Genomic DNA, 27,853 nt, shown 5'->3' on the forward strand with positions numbered 1-27,853 from the left:
AGGGCAGAGTGTCTAGGTCGGTTTGAATCACTCTTTTGTCATAGACTGAGACAGACTGGTTTATAGTTCAAATTCTTATGGTAATAATCCAAGAAATTGATTCATGATATGATTTTAAAATAAAAATCTGTTTGTTTTCATTCGTGTATGTCTTTTCTTTGTTGATATTATCATGAAAGAAGAAAACAGAATGTTTATATATTCATCATGAGAGAGTTTGAATAGAATATAACCATTAGATCAAATTACCCTTACACACATGCACTTAGTCATTAACCAATGAGATTCATTGAATTCAAATATTTACATAATCACATCCAATCATCATAGGTGGGTTGTTTTGTTTTTAACACGTGATAAACATAAAATCCTATCAACCAATGAATTTCAAATACTAAAATAGTGACATGCACAAAATCACTCATTTCATCATCTACCCTCAGAAACAGAAGGTGTGTACCATGTCGGCAAGGTTTGTGCATTTTTCTTAGTTTACTCAATTAATTTATATTTAGTTATCACTACAATAGGTATAGCTTTATGATAAGTACTATTGGGAAATTGATGCTTGCAAGACAATCAGCGAACCAAGAATAGCTTAATGTAATGCTGCTGCTGCTGAGCTATAACATGATTTATTTCTGAACCTCTTCGTACTATCTTTTTAACAGAGTGGGAAGAAAAGACAAATCTACATTTCACTCCTGGAAGCAGGTGATGAAAATGCCGCACACCCTAAACGAGGCAGTCATTCACCAATCTCACCAATGGTTTCCAAATCGTGACGAATGCGTGAAAAAGGCCAAGCGCAAGTTTCGAGACGATTTCAACGTCACTAAGCGAGTGATTATTAAAAAAGCTCGCTGGGCACTCTCCGCGGAAGAGGTCGCCATGGCTGAGACGATGAAACTCGTTGAAAACTTGTTGACTTTATGCTACTGTCTTCAACTCACGAAGATGATCAAACGACTGTCTCGTGAACTGTGTTTCGGGGGCATGTTCGATACGGAAGGTGAACGGGACCACACCTGCGACATGTCTGAACAACTGGTGGAGAAATACTTTAACATGGCATTATCCGACGTAGACGATGGAGAGGTGCACGAACATTGGATAAAACTATTGTTAGAAGACCCGAGTTTTCAAGATGTGAGGGACTTTAACTTGGTTCCTATCGTTGCGAGGACTATCGTGACTCTCAATTTAAAACGTCTCAATGGAAGGAGGGACTGACTGAAAGAACGCATTGAGAAAATGTTAAAGTTAGACAAAAGAATGTGAAATGTTTGGTTGTTTTTGTTGTTGTTGTTTGTTTTTTTTTTTGGGGGGGGGACTAATTGAATGAGTGTTTTGTTTGTTTATTTTAATTATGATATTGAAAAAAAAAATCGTGTTGAAAAATTTGTTTTTTGTTTTGTATTTCATCTTCAGACACATAGCGAGTGAGTGAGTGAGTGAGTTAGTTAGGGTTTAACGCCGTTTTCAGCAATTTTTCAGTTATATCATGGCGGCAGGGTTTACGGTAGCAGGAGGAAAGCCTGCATCACCAGTGCGTTTATGTGATGCAGTGAAACCTGCGAGCTTCGGCTAGTACCTGCGAACAGACACACACACACACAGACACACACACACACACGCACACAGACACACACAGACACACACACACACACACACAGACAGACAATGATATAAAACGAAACATCATCCATTATATTCTATCATTACACGATGAGCTCTCCAGAGATAACTTCTGACAAAGTACTGGAAGATTATTATTTCACTCCCAGAAATCCGGGCGCGTTTTGGGGTCCGAGTAAACTCAAAAAGGTGTTAAAAGGTCAATTGAAAGTTCCAGCGAGCAGTGTCAGGCGGTTTGTCAACAATCAAGATGCTTCGCTTACAGTTTACACAAACCCGTCAGATATCGTTTCAAACGAATGAAAGTCAGAGTGAATTCTATCAACGAAATGTTTGACGTGGATTTGGCCGACCTGTCTAGGTTTACGAAGTGGAACGATGGTGTGAGATACTTGCTGGTGGCCATCGAAATGTTGAGCCGCTTTGCATTCACCCTTCCGTTAGAGTGAGTGAGTATGGTTTTACGCCGCTTTTAGTAATATTCCACCAATATCACGGCGGGGGACACCAGAAATGGGCTTCACACATTGTACCCATGTCGGGAATCGACCCCGGGTCTTCGGCGTGACGAGCGAACGCTTTAACCACTAGGCTACCCGACCGCCCCCCTTCCATTAGACAAGAAGAAACCGGAAACAGTCTTGAAAGCTTTCAAACAAATCCTCGAGCAGCGACGTCCCGAGAAAGTGAGAGTAGATGGTGGAAGTGAATATAAGGGAGCCTTCAAGACGTTTTTACAAAAACAAAAGATAAAACTCACCATAGCTCGCAACGAAAACATCAAAAGTATGAACTCACTTTAACCTTTGTCTCTCAAATTGTTGGCCAATGTTTGCAAGCTGGTGTTTAGAAATTTGAATGAGTCCAAAAAGCGTAGGTGATCGATTGGAAACATGATGAAGTGTTCGGAATTTTGTAATGAATAAATATTCTTGATGTGAGTGTATTGTCATTTGGTTTTTTTAACATGTACCAAACCCGATATGTTAATCAGTAGATCTTGAAACTGTACTTGACACGAGGTTGTGATGTGTCATGCTGAAATAGTAGAAAATATACCATTGACATCAATAAACTTAAGAAATTTCACTCTGTCAAATAATCACAACAGTTACATGATCCATATATTTACAAGTAAACTGGTTAATGTCAACAAATACAAATTCACACATTAACACAAACATTTACTAAATAAACATAAATACACAAAATACGCTGTCTATTGTGACACATACTTATAACATAAATGCTTTAAAAGGTTTACGACTGACCATGTTTTCCAGATGAATTTAATTTGTTGTTTTGATAATCAGATTGGTTCGAGATTGCAGACTAACGGAAAATCAACCAACTTCTCCCTTATCATAACACGATACTTTTAATGAAACAGAAATTCAAATTGACAAACGAAGAAAGTAATTTAGCAACGATAAGTGTATTCGGCGTCACGACAGTCGGCACTTGTTTGTAAACATAACGGTCATTCGGTTGCGAGTTCAACTCCAAGCATAGTTGTGGCCACCTATTCACAGTGGGGAGTTTTGACTGGTCCGGGAACGTACTATCGCTGGGAGGAGCTTGGCTGAATAAATTATCGATAGGATTGGCATAGGAAACGAAATTTGATTTACATTAGTAGAAAAAGTATCAAATCTTTGATAAAAATTATCTTGTATTTTGTTGTTTAGTAATCAAAAACCTTTGACAAGATGTTTAAATACAACAAATATTCTATCTTGAATAGTTCTGAAAATATTTTTGAGCATTTTGGTTCGTTTTAGTTTCGTTTCTGAAATCACACAATATGAATCGCCGACTGTCATAGCAGACTATCTTTTGAATGACCATGTCGCGCAAAAACAAAAGAATTACAGACTTTTTTAATCAAAATAGAAAAAAGCACAATCCATGGTTATTTATTTCAGTTCTTTATTCTGATCTGTTACACTTTTATATGATGAAGTTCCAGTACATAATACAAAATAAGACACCTTTGAAGAAAGCAATTATCCCCCCTACTTTTTCAAATCCCTCCTATTTTCTACATGATGGGGGGACAAGTCTCCCCTTGATTTTCAATTCTGGGTTGGACACTGAATGCTCTGTGAAATGCAATACATAACTTAAGAATAACATAGTTCATAATGCATTTATTACGTACAAGTGATGGAATTCCCATTGACTGACATGTTATTTTAAGTTTAAGAAAAATATTCTTGCAACGGTTAACTAATATGTTAGTCTATGGGAATTTTGTCACGTGTACATAAAACTTAATATAACCACCAACCATACATGTACAATGACTGATCATGCATGGTCCACGAAAATAGGATACACAGAGGTGTGTAATTTAATTTCCCCGATAAATGTGAAGGGGTGGAAGCCAGGGACGCTTGGTTGTCGATTTAAAGTTTAAAAAACACAAGGAGTAACCATTAATTCAAACTAGACGCTACTGCAGAGGTTATGTATTTTACCGCTCTGATCTATAAATATCACATATATTCAACAAATTGTGGACTAATAATTTTAAAACACGACCAGGGGTCTCCAATTTGTTTTTAATACATTTTGACGTGCAAAAAAATATCGTATTCTCCCACCGAATATCATGTTTCCCACTTGACTTTCTTATAACGCATAGACGCGGGGTTTTGGCTAACACCCCTGAAATTAATGCTGGGCGTCTTATAGCGAGGGTAATACACAGGCGCGGGATGTTTTCTCTCCTTTTTGTAGGAAAGGGTGCGACAGTTTACATCGCATGTTTGAATGGTGTCACTATTAATAAATTTTATAGATCTACAGTCTCTCAAACTCATCCCGTACAGCTGCACCAGGAAACTGCGTGGGTTATTGCGTGATACTTTTTTTTTTGCTACGTGTGCGCAGGAAAAGAATTACTCACCCCCCTTTTTATGTTTCTGTGACAATTATACACATCTTCGTGATCTAATAAAAATTATTTAAATATTAATATAAAATCATCATAACTTGATAAATTTAACTATGATGTATAATCTAGAAACCTATCCTCCTACGCATTTTATTATTGTAACAATACATTTTTCTAGAAGTTTTAGAACTTGTGAGCATTTCGATCAACCCATTAGAAACGGGGGATATAGGTTATATATCATCCCACTCCCCCTAGGCCACACACAACTATGCAAGGGTTTCGTATTCACAGACCCCCCCCCCCGGAACTCATTCCCCGTATACCCATTTTCGGAACAGAGAATGTCTGTATACCGTCCCACTACCCCTCGACTAACTCGGTTCCCTCTATACAATCGTTTAAAAACGAAAAGGCCTCGTCCGTCGCCATTGGTCTAGGCGTATAAGGTTGCTCAATTTCTCGGCACAAGAGCCGCAGTTCCCTTAGAATGACGCATTCGTCATTCTCAATACCGTGCCCATGCTATCAGCTCATCTGCGGACTCAAGTGTGTCTACAATATCCTTTATGAGAGATGTCGCCGACAAACTTTTCATCTGAAAATAGCAAAACAAGATTTCTTTACTCAATTATTGTATACGTAATTAAACTCGTAACAACGCAATAAAAACATTTATTTGAAGTCATTATGATAAAATATTTCTAACTCCCTTAGACCGTAAAGTAAATATCTGTGACGATTGTCAAAGGGCAGATAATTCTCATTTGTTTACGTTTGAACTGGGGGTGGTGTGTGTGTGTGTGTGTGTGTGTGTGTGTGTGTGTGTGTGTGAGTCACAGAGTACAGTATGGCAGCGTTGTCTTTGTTCGAAAAAAAGTTCTTAACATTCAGTTTCTCATTCGAATAACTAATTATTTCAACTAATACACTATTTTATGCAACGTATGTTAACATAACTTCGTATAATCATTTTGTTTTATAGATGACAATTTTAAATGCTTTATTCATATTATATTTTTATTCGCACGCGGAAAACATTTTGATATTCGGTAGGATTCTTTGTGATTCTATCAAATGTTTTATAAAAAAAACCATGTCATATAGGGGAAGACATAGTTTGTTTTATACAACATACGACATTAGACGTTTAATATTCGGTAGGATCCTTTCTCATAATTTCAAAATGAATTTATGTTTCACGAAACAGGCAAAACAGGGTGTTTTATGTCAAAATTTCGCGGACATTCTATACTGTATTCTAATTCATATCGAAATGGCGCGGTAATTGTCTGCATGTGGTCACCTTTTTATAATCACTTAAGATTCAAAGTACAGGTCATAGACCTAATTCGGGAGTAGTGCACTTTACCGGGCGCACTTTTTCAGATCCAATTAGCGCTGTGGGGGCTCGAACGCGTTTCGCCGGCTCACCGGTTCTGCTAATTAATGCGTTAATTAGCCGACGCTCTACCACTGGACCACAGGCGCTATCACATGTAATCAGTGCTCGTTCAACGGGTCATTAGAATCCCCATTGACATGCTCGCGTAATCAGTGAACAATGAATTGCGCATGCGTATGACGTCACGGTCCGCGCTCCCATTCATGTTTTCTTGAAATCACACCCGCAATTGTTTTTGTCAGCATGACCGACCAATGGGATTAAAAGGATTAACGCTTGTAAAGGTAAGAATTTATGGCTCACCCTTGCCCAAAGCAGGCTAACCCTAATGACCGAAAACGGGTGTTGGATCGTAAAGACGTGTAAGTTTCCCTAAGACCGATAAACGGGTGTTGGATCGTAAAGACGTGTAAGTTTCCCTAAGACCGAAAAGGGGTGTTTGATTGTAAAGATGTGTAAGTTTCCCTAAGATCGAAAACGGGTGTTTGATTGTAAAGATGTGTAAGTTTCCCTAAGACCGAAAACGGGTGTTGGATCGTGAAGCGAGAGTCACCAGAGCGTGAGGCACGGTAACGGTATAACGAGACAGCAGTGGCACTATAGCGCGGTAATTGAGCGGATGGTAGAGCTCGGGCTGCGCCCGGTAAACTGCATTGTTGCCCCTAATTCTCCCCGGCACGCTGACACATATTTCCAAAAGAACCCTTGCTAACGGTTATAATTTCACCACATACAACTCCGTAGATGTGATAGCGGTGTCTTCATCTGCTCATGCTAAAAATAGGCCAAGTTCAAAGGTTACGATCTCTTGAAACGAGAGCGAGACCTAATTACCCATAAGCCCGTTTTCATCATGGCCTCATGCTAACCACACTAACGTATCTTGCTGATGATTTTTTTGTGAGTATACGAGGTAAATATGAGTAGTACACAATCTAATATCCCCAAACAACCTTCCAAAGGTTCAGGGGATCATGACAAACCTCCCGAAAGTGGAGAAGTCAGTCAAGTGTCGTTAAAGGGGCACTGATCTAACGGACTGGTTGTTGCCTTTGTTATTGTTTTTCCCCCGTGAGTACCCGGATGATACGCAACGCAACTGAGCGTGACCAGAGACTGGGGTACCGTCTGCAAGGACAGCTAAATAAACTTGGAGGCTGGAGGCAATATTTGTTTTACGCATTTTTGAACACTGATTGGTTAACTGTGATCTATAAAGATTTCGACAAAGGGCGCATGTTAATTAATTTCTTCAGCCTAAACAAACAGACAAAAACAACAAGGGAGCTCATCGGATGTCGTCATTTGGAAATACCCCAGATGGTTATAGTTTAATGCCAAAAAAAATATCCATGCAGTGAAAGCATTTTCGGATTTCGGCTTGCGTCGATAATACGATTACTACTCCCTTGTTGTCATCCACGTTTTCTCGTATAACCCTGCACTTGTGTATTTATCGTCATTCACTTGATGCTCAATTAATGAATTTATTACAGGTACAATTAGTGGTAGCACCACTTAGATTACCTGACAAAGGTTCCCATTTGGCATTTATTGTGTCTGGGGTAATTATTCAATCTAAATCCCGGGTTTGAAGTGAGGTGAAATGTGTGTTATGTAATATGCACGTGTCAGCCCAGCAAGAGATGAATGATCAGTTGATTAACTTTTTTTTGTAAATCAACAGTCATCAAAGGATTAACAGAAAATACATTGATTGATTAATCACTGTTATCTTGCACAGTCGATATGTCAAGAGTGAGTGTTTACATGTCTAGGTTTACTAAAACAAAGGGAATACACTCATATCATGGCGCGAAGTGCCGATGTAAAAACAACATACTTTGTTCAAAGGGTTAACTGATAACACGTTGATTGATTGATCATTATTATCTATGACTCAATGGAATTTTTAGGAACCGTGGACGTTATGAAAATAGTTGTCACGTGGGCTTTCTCAGCCGACCCTTGAGACGTGACACCTATGTAAAACACCTGAAACAATCCAAGCGATCAGTTGAGAAACGAACACGGGTTATAATATCCCGAAACGATATATATCTTTTAAAATATTTGATTGTTACTGAGACACGTGACATCGAATAAGTTTCTTTGTACAGCTGCAGACGAGTGGGATATTGTTCCTTTGTGTGGATATTCACGGATACATTCCTCGAAAAAGGAAGCTGCCTAAAACTTATACACATACATTTGGTAGGTTGTAATTATGGTATTTGCATTTTGTTTTCCTTCATTTGAACCTATTCGTTCTTGTTTCTCTACGTCTTGGTTGGGAAATTCTTCAATGCGCGAAAGACGTTGTTATCACAGGTCATTCCCTTTGTAAGCGTGTATAGATTACCGTCAATTTGTAAAATGTGATTCTCTCGGGCAATTTATAAAATGTGTAAATATTTCAGTCATTTTGACTAAAATATCTGTCCAGATTGATCAAGACGACCAAAAGGGCCTACAAACATCACAACAGATTATTAGAAATGTACTTTTCAACGTAACATTTTCAGTCTCTTGGTAATGACATTAAACATCAAAATGTTTGGAATTCGTTGTCATAATAATACAGATGGAAATGTTTTTCAGTCACTTTGTAAAATAGCTGCATATTTAGACGTTTAATAAATTTGTTACACATTTGACAGTAAAAAAGTATACACACTATAAAAAAAGCATATGCTAAGGTGAAATATTTACTTTGTGTTGCAAGTCAAAATAGTGTAAACGAAAATCGAAAAATTACCAAGCAAGTGACTTATCAAAACTTCGTCACCATTACCGATGCTACTCACAAAGATAACTACATGTCCTTATTATCTCGAAAACTGTACTTCATTTTGTTGATCAATGTGACCATACGCCATTACCACCCATAAAAGTGACTAATGCGCTTACGAATGGCGCAGCAGAGGTCGCTAACTAGTCTAGATTTCTGCTATACATTCGGGTACTCACTGCGTTAGATCAGTGCCCCTTTAAATCTGGACAGTACGAGCCATGATGACGACCACGTGGGTCCGAAGCTTAGATCTACTAACCGGGGTACGTCGCAGGGCGTCTGTAGCACAGGCAAGCTAGATCAGTTACCTAAAGGTTATAGGATTCCTAGAAAAAGGAGAATTAACCACAGGATTGAACATGATATCTCAGACTGGTCTAGCTCGAGCGAGTCATGTTCGAGTGACAGTTCGACTGATCGTGATGAGTGCGATGTGGTTGATAGCTACAGTACCATCTGCCTTGCATGGACGTTTTCAGGGCCGGGTGCGGACGACTATATCGAACCCAGACAAAAAAGAGGTCGAGTTTCAAACGTTTGTATCAATACACTTGATAAACCCCGCTCTGATAATGGTCCTGCAACTGTAGCCGGTTCAGCTGAACCAGTAGATGAATATGTCCAAATTTCGATCACACAGGCAGAATCAGATTCTTGGTCCTTGCCAAGCCATCTGTATAATCATCTCAATACTCAGTTCTCTACCTTCAAAAAAGATAATGTGTTGAAGGAGAACATTCCTAATGATCACACCATACCTGATGAGCATTGTTTGACTGCTCCCCAACTGGATGGGTATTTAGATGATCTTTTTGAAGCGCAGGACAGGTCATTTGAGAAAAAAACAGATTTCTCTTTGCAGTTTATTCAAAAGAGAATGTTAAATGTCATGGGTCCTTTGTCTCATCTATGGGGTAATCTTGACAAAATCAGACGCAGGGAGGCTTCGCCTGATTTGGACATTTATGAATGTGATGACTTTGGCAGCTACAACAAACACTCGGCTTTGCAGGGAAAGGTTGTATTCTCTCATTACATGTCAATACACTCAGTCAAGTGTAGTCGGCAGCCATGTGGTCGGCTAGTGCACAATACACACTTCCGGCGCTGTTACACGTGCGCACTCATTTATATAGAGACATCGTATGGATAAAGCGAGTGGCTGGTTATATGATACTAAAACGCTACATTCCTCCCCCTTTAGTTAACAACTTGTTGTTTAAGCAATTAGTGAACAATGTTACTAACTCAATGTTACAATGTCACTGAGAAAGAAATAGTGATCAACTCAAAGAGTTCCATGGAAATTTTCCCATAAAGTTCACTGAAGTATTCTTGAACACTGAAATTCACAAACTTAATGTTCATTCCCTTGGTTTCTGAAATAAATGAATTGAGCATGCACCTTAAAGTTCAATCTGAAGAAGAACACTTAACAATGAAATACAGTAGTTGACAGATTCAGTCTATCTGGAGCTCGACGCTCACAAGTCGATCTTCTCAACTCAACAGATGAGGACAGTTCTGGACTAGTGTCACATGTAGGTAACCTGGTACGCGGAAATGGCGTGTCTGCGGGTGATACTGGTACAGAACTAGGCTCTGGGAGCTCTGGTGAGAAAGTGATGACAGACTTCGACACTTCACTTTCTTCCAACAATTCTGGGGATTATGGTTTCACAGCATCGGGGTCCACATAACGCTTGATGAGGTGATCTACATGTCGCCTCGCAATTTTGTTTTTTTCCAAGCTGACTCTGAAGGAGATAGGACCTGTACACTGGATTATCTCCCCTGGTAACCATTTAGGCTTACCAAGAAAGTTCCTGACGTAAACAAGATCACCGACAGCGAACTCCTGTGACTTTGTATGTCTATTGTGGTAGTTTGCCTGCTTCTCTTGTTTATGTTGAACTTTAACACCGATGTCAGGGTGAAGCAAGTCAAGATGGGAACGTGGACGTCTTCCCAATAGTAAATGCGCTGGAGATGACCCTGTCGTAGTCTGCGGTGTGTTACGATACCTGAACAGGAATCTTGACACCCTGGTGTTGATGGAACCGCCGCTGAGCTTCTTAAATCCCTGTTTGAACATCTGGACACTCCTCTCTGCCAGTCCATTGGACGCTGGATGGTAAGGGGATGTACAGATGTGTTGAATACCATTTCTCTTGATGAATATAGCAAATTCATCACTTGTGAAACATGTCCCATTATCAGACACTATTGTCTCAGGTAGACCATGAATGGAAAATGTTCTCCGAAGACACTCAAGAGTGACACCCGTAGTTGCACTGTTGACAGGGAAAACATCCATCCACTTAGAGTGAGAGTCTACGATGATGAGGAACATTTGACCTTGTAAGGGACCTGCATAATCAATGTGCAGACGTGACCATGGTTTGGACGGCCAGTCCCACGGATGTAACTTTGCTTCGCAGGGTGAAGAACAACTCTCCTGACATATGGAACAAGTCCTGACCTTGTTCTCCAGCTCTGAATCAATGCACGGCCACCATACAAGACCTCTGGCAATAGCTTTCATCCTCGCTATTCCAGGGTGAGCTTCATGCAACACATCTACACACTGTTTCCTACCCTGAGGTGGAACCACTACTCTGTTACCCCACAGAATCACACCATCCTGAACACTTAGCTCAGTTTTCTTCTGAATATATGGCTTTAGCTCTGTATCTGGCTTCAGGTTTTCTGGAAAACCACATTCCACTAACTTCTTCACTCTAGCTAACAAGGGATCCTTTCTTGTCCAAAACTGAATTTGTCGCACATTCACTGGGAATTCTGCCATGTTCTCGAGGAGCATTATTGTGTCTCCTGGAACAGGCGGCACAGACACAGAGGTTTGCAGAGGCAATCTGCTCAAACAATCTGCGTTTGCTAACTTTGAGCCTGGTTTATACACAATACTGTAATCATACGCTGCCAGCATCAAGGCCCATCTCTGGAGTCTGGCTGACGCCATCACTGGAATGCCTTTCTCTGCATCAAGTAGACCCATGAGGGGTTTGTGATCTGATAACAGCTGAAATTTCCGTCCGAACAAATACTGGTGGAATTTCTTTATGCCAAACACTATTGCCAGTGCTTCTTTATCAAGCTGTGAATAGTTCTTCTCTGCAGGTGACAAGGAACGTGACGCAAACGCCACAGGCTTCTCAGTACCATCTGGCATGATGTGTGACAGGACGGCACCTACTCCATATGGAGAAGCATCAGCTGCTAAGTTGAGAGGAAGGTCTGGATTGTAGTGAGTCAAGACCTTACATGAAGACAAGTGAGATTTCACCTTTAGAAATACTGTATCATGCTTTTTGGTCCATGACCATGGAGCGTCCTTTTGTAGTAACCCATGTAGTGGCACTAACGTCGTGGAGAGATTTGGCAGGAATCTCTGGTAGTACTGTACCATCCCAAGGAATGACTTTAACTCTGTCACATTCTGAGGAGCTGGTGCGGACACAATAGCGTTTACCTTCTCCTCTAATGGATGCAGTCCCTGTGCGTCAATCCGGTGTCCCAAGTAAGTGACTGAGTCTTTCTTGATGTGACACTTTGAAGCGTTTAGACACAAACCTGCTTTCTGCAATCTGTCAAGGACTTCCTTCAGATTCTTGTTGTGTTCTGCATAATCAACACCTGTGACGAGAACATCATCGAGGTAGACGCACACATGTGGCAAATCGCTGAGAAGACATTCAATTGTCCGCTGGAAGATAGCAGGAGCTGCCGACACCCCAAAAGGTAATCGTTGGTACTCGTATAGACCTTTATGGGTGTTAATTGTGGTGAGTTTCTTGGAATCATCATCCAACACTAACTGCTGGTAGGCATTACTCATGTCCAATTTCGTAAACTTGCGACCACCTGAGAGTGATGCAAATAAGTCCTCAATCCTGGGTATTGGGTAACAATCTGGTTTAGCTACCTGGTTGACTGTTAGTTTGTAATCTCCACATATGCGCACTGAAGACTGATCCGACTTCAACACTGGTACGATGGGTGCTGCCCACTCTGAGTACTGCACTGGTTTTATGACACCCTGCTGCTCTAATCGTTCAAGTTCATTCTCAACCTTGTCCCTCAAGGCATAGGCCATGTTCCTGTGCTTGTAGAAGCGTGGTTGTGAAGGAATAGATATGTTAATCTTCACTTTTGTATCTTTCAACTCACCAAGTTCCTCCTTGAAGACATCAGAATGTGAGTTAAGGATACTTTGCACATCATCACAATCAACTCTGAGGATTGTTCCCCAGTCTAGACGAACATGTCGCAGCCAGTCGCGACCAAAGAGATTAGCTCTTCTCCCTTTCACTACAATCACTGGCAGTTCTGCTGACTGTTTGCCGTAGTTCACTTTTACTGGGCATGAACCAAGCAGAGGTATCTTCTCACCTAGGTAAGTACGTAACAAGGTATGAGGAGGTCCTAGTTTGGGTGGATCTTTCCCTAACGATCTGTAAGTGTCCTCATTAATCACTGAAAATGTTGCACCTGTATCCAGCTCCATGCTTAATGGCTGACCATTAAGTGCTAAATCAATAAACATTGGTGGTTCCTTCTCTCTCCTCCCAACAAAAGGTGTAGAGCTAGTCTCCATCTTGTAAATGTCATATATTTCACTTTCAACATCATCATAGTTATCCGGAGTGACCTGATTTGTCGCTGAACGCTTGTGCTGACCCCGACTTCGACCTTGACCTCTAGATCGATACGAGCCACGTCCACAAAGAGAACCTTTACTATTCTGTGACTGACGACATACCTTCCCAATGTGGCCAATCTTACCACAATTGTAGCACTTTGAGGTACGAAAATGACAGTCCGGAGATTTGTGAACCACATCTGTCACATGGCGGGGAGACAGGAGCATGTTGAGATGATGACATCTTGTGCATGTTACCCCCTGTAGCTGCTGAAACACTTGAAGCACCAACTTTAATATCTTCTACATTCTTTGCTGCCAATTCCATTGACTGTGCTAGTGTATGAGCCTTATTGTAATCCAGAGCTTTCTCTGCTAATAATCTCCTCTGTATTGCTTCATTATTAATGCCACAAACTAGTCTGTCTCTAAGTGAATCATCAAGAGTAGTACCAAAGTCACATGTACTTGCCAATTTGCGCAACTCGGAAGCATACGCTGCAACACTCTCTTGAGACTTTCTATCCCTCTTGTGAAATTTAAGTCTTTCAACTATCACTGACGGTGTTGGGTGTTGATGATCGCGCATGACTTTCACTATCTCAGCAAACCTCATTTCCTTAGGTTTCGTAGGAGCGCACAAATTCCGGAGAAGTGTGTAGGCTGTCTTACCCATTTCACTAAGCAGAATAGCCTGTGTCATCTCATCCTCCTCATCATCAACACCTCTAGCCGTAAAGTACAAGTCTAACCTCTCACAATAAATGTCCCAGCTGTCAGTCTCTGTATTAAATTCGTCGATCTTCCCGGAGGTAGACAACGCCATGTTTATGGAGCGAGTGAAACATGACGGACGTTAATCACAAAATGTCCACAAAAACGCTAAGACATCCAGTTTTACCTCGTCGCCAATTTATGTGATGACTTTGGCAGCTACAACAAACACTCGGCTTTGCAGGGAAAGGTTGTATTCTCTCATTACATGTCAATACACTCAGTCAAGTGTAGTCGGCAGCCATGTGGTCGGCTAGCGCACAATACACACTTCCGGCGCTGTTACACGTGCGCACTCATTTATATAGAGACATCGTATGGATAAAGCGAGTGGCTGGTTATATGATACTAAAACGCTACAATGAACTTCTTGACATTGTAGAAAAGTCAGTCTGTCTTGTGGGACAAGCTAACTTGTCGATCAATTTCCACAGGCGGCTTTCAATTTTATCCAAACTGGTTAAGGATCCAAAGAAAGCCCAAAAGTTGCTTTACAAGTATGAGGGTACCTTTGCCGATGCTAAAGGGAAGCTCTTCGGAGACCCCTTTTACAACACGCTACTCGCCGAGGTGAAGCGTAAGCAAAAGGCCAGGGATATTCTTGGTGGGCGGCATTCGGCTCCTAAGAAAAAGATTAATTTCTTTAGAAACCAGCCTTTCTCGCAGCAGCCCTTTCATGGAGAGCCCTCGGGTAAGCCCAGCAAACGGAACACTGCTATTAGGGGCCTGGAGGGTTTCAGGAATCTGGTCACTTCAGGAGGCATTTCGCAAAAAATGAACTTACTTCCATGAACGTAAAGTTCACTTCTGACAAGGGCAACAAAGACAAAGCCCACAAAGGTCTCTAAGCCTGGTCAGAACCTCATAAGTTGACCATACAAGCCTATCCTAAGAATCCTTTGCTCTGTGTAGTTCAGTGTGTCAGAGACCATCTCCCCGAGGCAAGAGAGTTAACTGACTATAAAAGTCCAGTTTCCACCCTTGCCGAACTAGGCTGGTATTATGGAGTTACATTTTGGCTGGACTAACGAGTCTATGCATAGTCCAATCAAAATCAAGCACCGAAATCGAAATCCGGTTTGTAAACTGTCGTGCAGATTTCGGTCGATTGCAAGATTTGCAAAGCATGTGCATCGCCAACTCGTCAGCAGATATTTTCCAAATCTTTTCATGTTTTTAATCACGGTGCTCACGAGATTTGATGCATTTCGCGATGTAAGACCCCTTTTATCACAATATAGATCTTGATCATTGATCAGGTCGTCCTGACTGGGCGCCACCATTTTGTGTGAATCAAATGCAAGTGATACGAGAGGTGGAATCTGATTGGTCCATAGGAGAGGCTTTGAAGAAACATAACTGGTAATAGCCACTGGTGGCGCTATGATCGAGCCCAGTAATTCCAGCCTAGTTCGGCAAGGGTGGAAACTGGACTTTTAAAGTCAGTTAACTCTCTTGCCTCGGGAAGATGATCAGAGACTACCTTGACTGCACACTCCTGTGGAGAAAGGATGGGGATAGAGATAAGTTATTACTCAGTTATGTGAAACCCCACAAACCTGTATCCGCAGCTACAGTTGCTAGATGGGTAACTAATGTGATGAAGGATGCAGGGATCAATGTTACAGTGTATAGAGCACACTCTGTCCGGGGAGGGGGGGGGCTTCTACATCAAAAGCTTACACTAAAGGTGCTTCGATCACTGAAATTTTAGAACTGGGAAACTGGTCTAGAGCATCTACTTTCAAGCAGTTTTACTTGAGGGAGACTAAAGAATTTGGAATCCAGTCTAAAATTTTAAACTAGAGCTTTAAAGCACCGCTATCACATCTACAGAGTTTTATGTGGTGAAATTGTTAATTTCATAAACACATGTAATGTGTGAATTGAAATTATAATTTCATTAATAAAACGAAGTCCAGCTTGGACCAAGATTATCCATCCAGTTGCAGTCTCAGATGATACTGTTTCTGTAGTTCGCATTCGGGTTACTTGTCACCTTAATTTGGGACATCCCAAATAAATGTTTGATCGAAGCTCTTTTCTTAGTTGTTCTTTTAGCACTTCGGCATAATGAAGAAGGGCTTATGGGTAATTAGGTCTCGCTCTCGTTTCACGAGATTGTAACCTTTGAGCTTGGCCTATTTTCAGCATGAGCAGATGAAGACACCGCTATCACATCTACTTCGTTTTATTAATGAAATTATTTCAATTCACACATTGCATGTGCTTATGAAATTAACAATTATTATGCAATGTCAAAGTTTATCTACAACTTAGAAGATTCTAGCCAATGGCAGCCGAGTTCTTTGTTCGCAGAACAAATTTTCTAGGCCATTCATCTCGACGGACACTGGGTGACAGGATTGTCTCGTATAGTTTTTCAGAGTTGGCGAGTGGAGAAAGGAACGGAATGTTGCGATGTGCATATCTATTCCTTGCTATGCGATGCGTCTTATGTGGGAGAAAGCCAGCAACCCTTATTGAGAACAGTATGCCTCGCGGGAGATAAGAGATCTTTTGACTTTTTACACCACCAATATATCGACGTGAGGGTTCAAGATTTACAGACGATCGATCTGGATAAAAGGGACAGCGAAGGCGAATTAGCTACCTTTCTGAACAGGCCAGTAACAATAACGCTACACTTAAAACCACTCCCCGTTTGGTTTTAAAAAGGTGTCCGGATAAAAGCAGTTAACAACGGCTAAAAAAAGAGAGAAAATACGCAGATATCTTCATTCTAAGCTAAACATTTGAGGAGTCAACATGTCCGCACTGATGGGATGTGCCAAGAGGCAAAAGCTGTATATATATTCAAAAGTAAATATATCAATATTGTATTCTAATGGGTAAAAAATAAAACTTAAATACTTCTGCCTATTTTACTTTTTTCAACTCAATTAATGTATTCAAACTATTTTATGTGGAAACGGTCATCGGTAATTAGTTTTATATACTCTTTTTTTTCAGATGCTGGAGGGGTTGTCTTTTAAAGAAGAAAGAAATAAAGGATCAAATCCATAGGGCGAATATACATGTTGATGCGATATAATTTGAAATTTCCATCACGTGAAATATTAGCTCCATTAGTGATTCTAAAAACGACTGTGCTCTACCATTGAAATCGGACACACTAAGACTATCGGTGGAAACGTGTGTGTATTCCGTGGATATTTTACGTTGTGGGAAAAAACATATTCCAACTTAAGAGATAAGTTTTCATTTTCTATTTTGGCCTGGTTCGATATTTTTATTATATAAAAATTATATACACTGATTCTCAGCTAAATGGTATATTTAACATATCAAATGTTAATAAATATATTACTTAACTTATTTTCAGTAAAAACAGTATTCAGGCTCTCAGAATCAATCATTGGGGGACCCAAGTGACATCAGAGTTGTTTATAATATCGGAAATAACAATTGTCAAATGTCCTGTAGTCAGATACGTTAGACTGCATGTTGTCTTTGCAATCAAAATATATCACACAGCATTTATTAACTTGCAAAAAAGTGTCATTGTCATTTGAATAGGACTACATATTATATTATTTTCAAACGAAGACATTGCCTAGGGATCATTTGTCTCAAAAAAGGACAGTGTCGCGGACACCTGTTCACATGGTTCAAGAAACACATTCTCTACAGATATTAGCTAATAATAACAGACACGTATTGGCAATGAAAGGTTGTTCATTTTGCAAAAATAACTTGATAACAAACATTGGTACAAATATCGAACAAACTACATGCCAATTCCCTGGCCTTCAAGGATTGGTCTACTGACAACACAGCAATAATCTACAACTGCAAAATCTGACGTATCTGATGTCAACCTGAATCAACAACTAAAGTTCACAAGTGCCCCATCTTTGGCTTAAAAACACTCAAGTTTAAACATTAATATGAAAAATGAGGTTTATATTTTCTCCATATGACATAAAGCACAAATTATAACAAAGTATCTGATGCTTTTTTAGGCATTGTGGTTGAAATCTGGGAAATTTGTAAAAAATACAAAGTGAATGTTCATTTGAATGCCTTCTCAATACGGGCGACGTCACATGCAGCTATTTTGTACTGGTGCCTTGTTTTGCTAATAGCGACCGGTTCATCAATAAAGCAGAGCACATCGTCAAATTCTATCCAAATTTTATCAGGACGAGATGGCCACTTGTACGTACAAGTCTTGCCTTTGTCTTGTGTTTTCTCCATGAAAGTTATTTTGGTATCGCCGTCATCTATGTCAACTTCGAGAACCTTCCCGATGAACCAGTTACCATCATGTATGGCAGCCAGAAATCTGCCAACTGGGTACATGCAAGTACATGTGATGCAGCAGGCACAGCAGTTGCAGCAGGTACGTGTGGTGCAGCGGGCACAGCAGTTGCAGCAGGTATGTGTGGTGCAGCAGGCACAGCAGTTGCAGCAGGTACGTGTGGTGCAGTAGGCACAGCAGTTGCAGCAGGTACGTGTGGTGCAGCGGGCACAGCAGTTGCAGCAGGTACGTGTGGTGCAGCAGGCACAGCAGTTGCAGCAGGTATGTGTGGTGCAGCAGGCACAGCAGTTGCAGCAGGTACGTGTGGTGCAGCAGGCACAGCAGTTGCAGCAGGTACGTGTGGTGCAGCGGGCACAGCAGTTGCAGCAGGTACGTGTGGTGCAGCAGGCACAGCAGTTGCAGCAGGTACGTGTGGTGCAGCAGGCACAGCAGTTGCAGCAGGCACAGCAGTTGCAGCAGGTACAGGGGATGCAGCAGGCACAGCAGTTACAGCAGGTACGTGTGGTGCAGCAGGCACAGCAGTTGCAGCAGGTACGTGTGGTGCAGCAGGCACAGCAGTTGCAGCAGGTACAGGGGATGCAGCAGGCACAGCAGTTGCAGCAGGTACGTGTGGTGCAGCAGGCACAGCAGTTGCAGCAGGTACAGGGGATGCAGCAGGCACAGCAGTTGCAGCAGGTACGTGTGGTGCAGCAGGCACAGCAGTTGCAGCAGGTACGTGTGGTGCAGCAGGCACAGCAGTTACAGCAGGTACGTGTGGTGCAGCAGGCACAGCAGTTGCAGCAGGTACGTGTGGTGCAGCAGGTACAGGGGATACAGAAGCTCTGTGTTGGCTGCAGTACATGCGTTTCCTGGGATATGGTTTGGTCAACAGGGTGACGGCGCCAACCAGCGCTCAGACAACCTGTACAGCTGCATGATACAATTCTTGAAAAAAGAACCCCATTCTGCTGCATGACTGCGTGCAACTTCATTGTACCGTGTACAACTTTTGTGTTAGAGGTAGATATGTCCTGCACAGCCTTCTCTACTTCAGTAGTAGAGTAGAATCTATATTGGATTGATTGTTGATTGTGTCTCGCCTACTCATAAAAATTGTGGGCATCTTGAAATGTCGCTTTGCCTTGTTTTACTGAGTCGGATGCCTGACGTTTACATGCACCTCCTAGTCCATCACAGGGGCCTTTCCCGTGGCCTAACTCAAAATAGTTCCAACGTGCCTCAAGCCCAAACAGCTCTTTATGTTTCAGAATGACATCAAACATGTACCGATTTCGGTACTGTGCTGACGGGCTATCAGTCCAATAGTGAACATGCGTTGCATGAGGGAAAGTGGTTTTCAGTTCAGGTAACATCAGTTTGAGGATTGTACGTACCGCAGTCGAGTTGTGCTGATTGGCGTCAGGCACATAGATAAAGTTTTTGTGTACCAGTTTGTCCGACTTGTAGTATACCACTACAGGGTGAAGCGTGACATTCGTTGTGTTCCAGTTTGTCCGACTTGTGGTATACCACTACAGGGTGAAGCGTGACATTTGTTGGGTTCCAGTTTGTCCGACTTGTGGTATACCACTACAGGGTGAAGCGTGACATTTGTTGGGTTCCAGTTTGTCCGACTTGTAGTATACCACTACAGGGTGAAGCGTGACATTTGTTGGGTTCCAGTTTGTCCGACTTGTAGTATACTGCTAAAGGGTGAAGCGTGACATTTGTTGGGTTCCAGTTTATCCGACTTGTGGTATACCACTACAGGGTGAAGCGTGACATTTGCTGGGTTCCAGTTTGTCCAACTTGTAGTATACTACTACAGGGTGAAGCGTGACATTTGTTGGGTTCCAGTTTGTCCGACTTGTAGTATATCACTACAGGGTGAAGCGTGACATTTGTTGGGTTCCAGTTTGTCCGACTTGTAGTATACCACTACAGGGTGAAGCGAGACATTTGCTGGGTTCCAGTTTGTCCGACTTGTAGTATACCACTACAGGGTGAAGCGAGACATTTACTGGGTTCCAGTTTGTCCGACTTGTAGTATACCACTACAGGGTGAAGCGTGACATTTGTTGGGTTCCAGTTTGTCCGACTTGTAGTATACGACTACAGGGTGAAGCGAGACATTTGTTGGGTTCCAGTTTGTCCGACTTGTAGTATACCACTACAGGGTGAAGCGAGACATTTGTTGGGTTCCAGTTTGTCCGACTTGTAGTATACGACTACAGGGTGAAGCGAGACATTTGCTGGGTTCCAGTTTGTCCGACTTGTAGTATACCACTACAGGGTGAAGCGTGACATTTGCTGGGTTCCAGTTTGTCCGACTTGGAGTATATCACTACAGGGTGAAGCGAGACATTTGCTGGGTTCCAGTTTGTCCGACTTGTAGTATACCACTACAGGGTGAAGCGTGACATTTGCCGGGTTCCAGTTTGTCCGACTTGTAGTATACCACTACAGGGTGAAGCGTGACATTTACTGGGTTCCAGTTTGTCCGACTTGTAGTATATCACTACAGGGTGAAGCGTGACATTTGTTGGGTTCCAGTTTGTCCGACTTGTAGTATACGACTACAGGGTGAAGCGAGACATTTGCTGGGTTCCAGTTTGTCCGACTTGTAGTATACCACTACAGGGTGAAGCGTGACATTTGTTGGGTTCCAGTTTGTCCGACTTGTAGTATACTACTACAGGGTGAAGCGTGACATTTGCTGGGTTCCAGTTTGTCCGACTTGTAGTATACCACTACAGGGTGAAGCGAGACATTTGCTGGGTTCCAGTTTGTCCGACTTGTAGTGTACCACTACAGGGTGAAGCGAGACATTTGCTGGGTTCCAGTTTGTCCGACTTGTAGTATATCACTACAGGGTGAAGCGTGACATTTGTTGGGTTCCAGTTTGTCCGACTTGTGGTATACCACTACAGGGTGAAGCGTGACATTTGTTGGGTTCCAGTTTGTCCGACTTGTGGTATACCACTACAGGGTGAAGCGTGACATTTGTTGGGTTCCAGTTTGTCCGACTTGTGGTATACTACTACAGGGTGAAGCGTGACATTTGTTGGGTTCCAGTTTGTCCGACTTGTAGTATACCACTACAGGGTGAAGCGTGACATTCGTTGTGTTCCAGTTTGTCCGACTTGTAGTGTACCACTACAGGGTGAAGCGTGACATTTGTTGGGTTCCAGTTTGTCCGACTTGTAGTATACCACTACAGGGTGAAGCGAGACATTTGCTGGGTTCCAGTTTGTCCGACTTGTAGTATACCACTACAGGGTGAAGCGTGACATTTGTTGGGTTCCAGTTTGTCCGACTTGTGGTATACTACTACAGGGTGAAGCGAGACATTTGTTGGGTTCCAGTTTGTCCGACTTGTGGTATACTACTACAGGGTGAAGCGTGACATTTGTTGGGTTCCAGTTTGTCCGACTTGTAGTATACCACTACAGGGTGAAGCGTGACATTTGCTGGGTTCCAGTTTGTCCGACTTGTAGTATACCACTACAGGGTGAAGCGTGACATTCGTTGTGTTCCAGTTTGTCCGACTTGTAGTATACCACTACAGGGTGAAGCGTGACATTTGCTGGGTTCCAGTTTGTCCGACTTGTAGTATACCACTACAGGGTGAAGCGAGACATTTGCTGGGTTCCAGTTTGTCCGACTTGTAGTGTATCACTACAGGGTGAAGCGAGACATTTGTTGGGTTCCAGTTTGTCCGACTTGTAGTATACTACTACAGGGTGAAGCGTGACATTTGCTGGGTTCCAGTTTGTCCGACTTGTGGTATACTACTACAGGGTGAAGCGAGACATTTGTTGGGTTCCAGTTTGTCCGACTTGTAGTATACCACTACAGGGTGAAGCGTGACATTTGTTGGGTTCCAGTTTGTCCAACTTGTAGTATACCACTACAGGGTGAAGCGTGACATTTGTTGGGTTCCAGTTTGTCCGACTTGTGGTATACTACTACAGGGTGAAGCGAGACATTTGTTGGGTTCCAGTTTGTCCGACTTGTGGTATACTACTACAGGGTGAAGCGTGACATTTGTTGGGTTCCAGTTTGTCCGACTTGTAGTATACCACTACAGGGTGAAGCGTGACATTTGTTGGGTTCCAGTTTGTCCGACTTGTAGTGTACCACTACAGGGTGAAGCGTGACATTTGTTGGGTTCCAGTTTGTCCGACTTGTAGTATACCACTACAGGGTGAAGCGTGACATTTGTTGGGTTCCAGTTTGTCCGACTTGTAGTATACCACTACAGGGTGAAGCGTGACATTTGTTGGGTTCCAGTATGCACTTTGGATTTCATCCATACTTGAACAGGTAAAGTTCTCTGCAAAGTCCATTTGTATGATGATATGGTCATCTGGGAGTGTATCCTTCAAATCATGGATAGCCGCATATTGCGACTTTACTCTTCCAACATGGTCACGGAACTCAGCACATTCAAGAAGCATATAATTCTTGAAGCCAGTAGCATTCTTTGATATCTTCACCTCCTTCATTTTCCTTTTTCCCTAAGCATCCACATGCTTCCACTCATCATATGAATGGTTTCCAGCATCTGATCCATCGCGTCCACAGATACACTGTCAAACGCCATATCTTGTGATTTCGGAACTTGTAATCCAACACTTCTCAGATATTTGAGTTTCATTGCCATATTCTGATGTTTGTTTGTGTTTCTTGAAATGTGTGATGTGAGCAAGATGTATCTGGGCCGTAGCCTACAGAATGATGCAAATGACAGTGGTTTTCAATCGTGAACTTAGCATACACCTCAGACAGATAATCATTCATTATTCTTGTTTGAATGTTTGACACCATTTAGGCTCTTGGAATCTGCTTTGCCTGGCATACATACGCTGATATCATCTCTCTCCATGAATGACACAACTTGTCTCTTAATCTGCTCTCTTACGAGAGTGAGACGGGCTCTTCCTCCAATCTCTATTACCTTAGAGGTGTGGTCCGAGATAAACTTCTTCATGACAAACCTGTAGCCTTGTTCGAACCTGACACACATCTGTACTTCTTAAGTACTTTCCCTCCAACAAGAGATGTCATCACATTCATTTTGCTTTGCTTTTTGTAGGCTGCGACACTTTCTTTAATTTCTCCAAAAAGTACATTAGCCATTGTTGATTGTCTCTCAACAGTGGCTGGCAAGTGACTGGGACTCACACCGTTTTCCCGGAGATCATTTCTGGTTTTTGTTGAAGGTGTTGCTTCAGACTGTTGTTGAAGACTGTCTGTCGTCTGATCCGAGCTATTTTCAGTATTGTTCCCTTCACAGTTAGCCTGTTTGGGTGTCGCATACTTCGCCTTCATCCTCTGATATCGTTTCTTCCATTTCTGTTGCTTCTTTTTGAAAGTTGTTCAGTCAACTCTTTTACTTTTGTATTTGCTCTTTTCAGTGCACACAAGCGTTTTGGTTTTCTCTGTTTATTTGGAAAAGTCATTTTGACCAAGAAAGGATCTGGCCGTGACCTTGACTGCCAAAATGCATTAGTACTACTGATACTGTGTCGACCTGGTCAGTTTCTGCATCAACGACCACATCTGTGACCTCAACTACGCTGGCACCTTGTGCTAGTTTCTGTGTTTTCTTTCGATCATGGTATGCTTTACTATAGAGTTTATTCCTTTCTCGAACTGCCTTTTTCTTTTTTGTTTGCATTTGATCAATTGGTATTCTGTAACCTTTGACTCGAGCACGTTCTTTGGCTAGATATTGACTGTCATTTCGTTTCTTTCTTTCCCGATACGCCTTTTGGTTTCCTGCGTCTGTTTTCGCCATTTTCTAAAATCAAGCCCAGAAAAAAACATGCTGAAACACTTAGCCACCTTTTAATAATTTTCATACTTTATTCTTTGTGAAATATGTTAATTTCATCAGATACGTTATATAAATCATCAGATACGTTAGGTGGTATTTAGGTGTTTAGACAGGAGCTTGAGTAAAATATAGTACTTAGCCTATCAATGAAATGCATACCGACAGAAAACATCAGTAGAATGGTGTGGTCTTCGCTTCAGAAAAAATATGTAACCATTAAATTACATTCGTAAACTACGTTAGGTTGGCATCAGATACGTTAGGTTGGAAAACATGCTCTTTGGGAAATGCTAAGTTACAGTAAGGGATTCATTTTTTCCATGTTAGTTAACAGTAACTATTTTATCAAATAAATATCACCTGTGGGGTGGCTTTCAATTCAGATCACCCTTTTACTAAGATGGCAAAGATTACGTACCAGTTTGTGATGGATTGTTGAGAACCGAAACCAGGTTGCAGGACGTTCTTGGCTGAAAATCGGAAGTAGAGAGGTGGCACAGCGCGCATGTGCATTAATAAGATTCAACTTATTGAGAATCCTGAAGTTCAATGACCATCTTCCGATGGTGCTGGTGTTATCTAAGGTATCTGACAAAATTGTATCTGATGACAACTTCGCGAATTGGTCAGATATTTCGAAAGTATACTCATGTCAAGTTTTGGGATGAACATTTCTTATAGGTGACATGTTGTTTTATGAAAGTAACAAAAACAACATGATTTATTTTAGTTTATAAGGCGTGTGCGGCAATGAATCATGCTAATGTATCTGATTAAAAGTATCGTACCCAGCTGGTATTATTTTGTGATTTTGTGATTCATGTTTTTTTTTAAAGTTGTTTCAGAAATTGATGATAAAAAGTGTTAAGACTATGCTTGAACAAATCATATCTGACACATCGTGTTATAATGTTTGTTTAGTTGGTGTGTGACTTCTTCACACAAAAGTGACCAACATATCTGATGGTAAAATCGGGGACAATAGAATATTGCTAGCCAAAGAAATTTTATCGCAACCATTGCTTGAAAACTGCTGGTAATGATGATGTATGATCATTATGCATGAAAAGAAAATGTAAAGTGCAGTAAAAATGTACAGAATATTTAATTATTCAGTCGTGAAGTTACACACTGAGCACGGGTACAAGGCTCAGAACGACTTTATAAGCAACAATATAGACTGGTGAAGATACAGAAACAGATAACTCTTTAACAGTTTGTATTCAAATATTCCAAATGCATAAACTGATATTGACATTACAATAACCTTAAAGTATAAACAGAAGTATTTTTAATTCCCATGCGTATTGCAGTCATTACTCATTTATTCCCTTTGTTTAATTGTGAAACCCATCTGGTTTTATGTCCACAAACATGTTTTGAAACTTTTATAACATTATTTCTTTTGTGCAAGCAATTGCCATGTATTATAGATTATTAATCAAATCAATTTATATGTAAGAATGTAGTTGTGCTTACTGCGTCATTTTGCAATAATTATATTGTTATGATGTAATATTTTGCTATTGTCAAAAATCTTTAGAACTTTAGTTTATTTCAAACAAGTCAAGTGGTGTGATCATTTTGATAGTTTTTATAATTCAATCAAAACGAGAAATATAAAAAATATAAATACATAGAAGAAATTTGTTTTCCTTGTCAGATAACGATGATAGCATGAATTTATCTCATCTTGTGATCTGACAAAGTTAAAATTGTCAAGTCAAGATATCAACTTTAGTAAACCACAAGAAGAGATAAACATTTCATTTGACAAAATAGATTCAAGTCTTATATTTTCTTTGTGATCTTCATGACTTTATTCAGAAAACTATAGTGTCAATGAGGCAGACTGACTGTAGGTGTGACAAAACGTGATATTTCACCTGATTTTATGAAAAACTTATTTATTTCACTCTAGTGAAATTATACTAGCCACATAAAGAAACTGTGCACGGAGAAAATATATTCTGGATTGAAATACAACACAGCAAGAACAAAATGATGCAGACGCTGTAGCAGCTGAATGATCGGACCATAAGAAAATGTCAACGGGACCTGAACAACATCTGTTACGATGACGTCAGAAGATCAAAATGGAGTAGGGGGTCAAAACACAAAGTCACAAAGTCAATAACGGGTATGACCACCACAGCAGTGCATCGGTGACGCATGGAGTCCACCAAATGGGCATGGAAGGCCTGGGGAATGGCCTGCCATATCCTCCTCAAATCCTGTGCCAAGTCACGGACGTTATCTGGAGGATGTGGAAGACGACGCAGACGGCGCTCCATTTCATCCCACACATGCTCTATTGGGGAGAGATCTGGAGAATTTGCAGGCCATGGCAGTCACATGACATTGTTATGGTGAAGGAAATCCATTGCGACCCTAGCCGTGTGAGGACGAGCGTTGTCCTGTTGAAATGTCAATCCTGGGCCATGACGTTGCAGGAAAGGAATGACCACAGGTCTCAGAATCTGATCTCTGTAGCCAACACCGGTGAGATTGCCCTGAACAACCACCAAAGGGGTTCGGTGCTGTGCTGTTATCCCACCCCAAATCATCACAGAGCCACCTCCAAAACGATTCCTCTCCACAATACAGTTGCGTGCATAACATTCTCCCAAACGCCGGTAGACACGTTGGCGCCCGTCACTGTGGGAAATGTTGAACCTCGATTCATCTGTAAAGACAACATTTCTCCACCATATTCGAGGTTGGCGAACATGATTTCGACACCATCTTAGACGGTTGACTCGATGACGGTGTGTCAGGATGGGACGTGTGGCAGGGCGTCGTGGTCGAATCCCGTACTGAAGTAAAAGATTCTTGACAGTGTTGGGATGGATACGGCGCAGTCCAGGAATTGTCTGGGACGTCGTTACTGCCGTTTGGAACCTGTGTCGGAGATGTGTAACTCGAATCCATCTGTCCTGTCTTGGCGTCGTTACTTGGGGACGTCCTGAACGTGAGTGTTCGGCAACGTCATTTGTGTTCTGATAACGCCTCACAAATGCCGATATCGTGTAACGATGGCATTGGAAATGTGTTGCCACCTGTTGTTGCCTCATTCCCACTCGGATCATTCCAGGGCTTCATGGCGCTGTGCAGCTGTCAATCTTGGCATAATTTGCTTGTGATATGCTCGTGTCTGCGCCTGAGAAGTTTTGAATTTTTGAATGACCACAGATCATGCTTTCCAAAGTGACAGCGAATTTTGAGTTGCACATACTGTGTACAGCTGCACAGGATGCACGTGCAGTAACACATTGCACGTCCATAGGCCCCCAGCAATGAAGTCATATTGCATGGCACGTGCATGAGCGTTTGAATGTCTCCAATAATTGCTGTGTTCAAACCTATATTTCATATATGGACGGTGTGCCCTTATATCTATATTTTCTCCGTGCACAGTTGCTTTATGTGGCTAGTTTATGTTTTCAGCATTGTCAGGCTAAACAAAGTAATTCATGACTAAATACATACCGGTAATACAAATATCAAAACGTGTTTCATTAAAACAAGAGTGAATTTCTGTGTGACATTGATATAAAGAGCTGTAGTACACTGT

At 41.5% G+C, this 27,853-nt stretch overlaps 2 protein-coding genes and 2 pseudogenes across 2 annotated transcripts; 3 read left to right on the forward strand and 1 right to left on the reverse strand.

The window, feature by feature from the left end:
- The first annotated feature begins 446 nt into the window (after nucleotides 1–446).
- LOC139449129 (uncharacterized) lies at nucleotides 447–1,283 on the forward strand. Its single transcript, XM_071230612.1, has 2 exons — nucleotides 447–472; nucleotides 672–1,283. The coding sequence occupies exons 1-2, from the start codon at nucleotides 462–464 to the stop codon at nucleotides 1,231–1,233; spliced, it is 573 nt and encodes a 190-aa protein (XP_071086713.1). The 5' UTR covers nucleotides 447–461; the 3' UTR covers nucleotides 1,234–1,283.
- Nucleotides 1,284–6,803: 5,520 nt separating this feature from the next.
- On the forward strand, nucleotides 6,804–14,951 carry LOC139448764 (uncharacterized; annotated as a pseudogene).
- A 3,516-nt stretch (nucleotides 14,952–18,467) lies between these two features.
- On the forward strand, nucleotides 18,468–19,413 carry LOC139448765 (putative uncharacterized protein DDB_G0271606). The gene is made up of 3 exons (XM_071230301.1): nucleotides 18,468–18,611; nucleotides 18,663–19,241; nucleotides 19,330–19,413. The coding sequence occupies exons 1-3, from the start codon at nucleotides 18,468–18,470 to the stop codon at nucleotides 19,411–19,413; spliced, it is 807 nt and encodes a 268-aa protein (XP_071086402.1).
- A 207-nt stretch (nucleotides 19,414–19,620) lies between these two features.
- On the reverse strand, nucleotides 19,621–23,043 carry LOC139448057 (uncharacterized; annotated as a pseudogene).
- Between the last annotated feature and the right edge of the window lie 4,810 nt (nucleotides 23,044–27,853).

Source organism: Haliotis cracherodii, unplaced genomic scaffold (assembly GCF_022045235.1).
Source record: "Haliotis cracherodii isolate W230 unplaced genomic scaffold, xgHalCrac1.p SCAF_7, whole genome shotgun sequence".
NCBI classification, from domain to species: Eukaryota; Metazoa; Mollusca; class Gastropoda; order Lepetellida; family Haliotidae; genus Haliotis; species Haliotis cracherodii.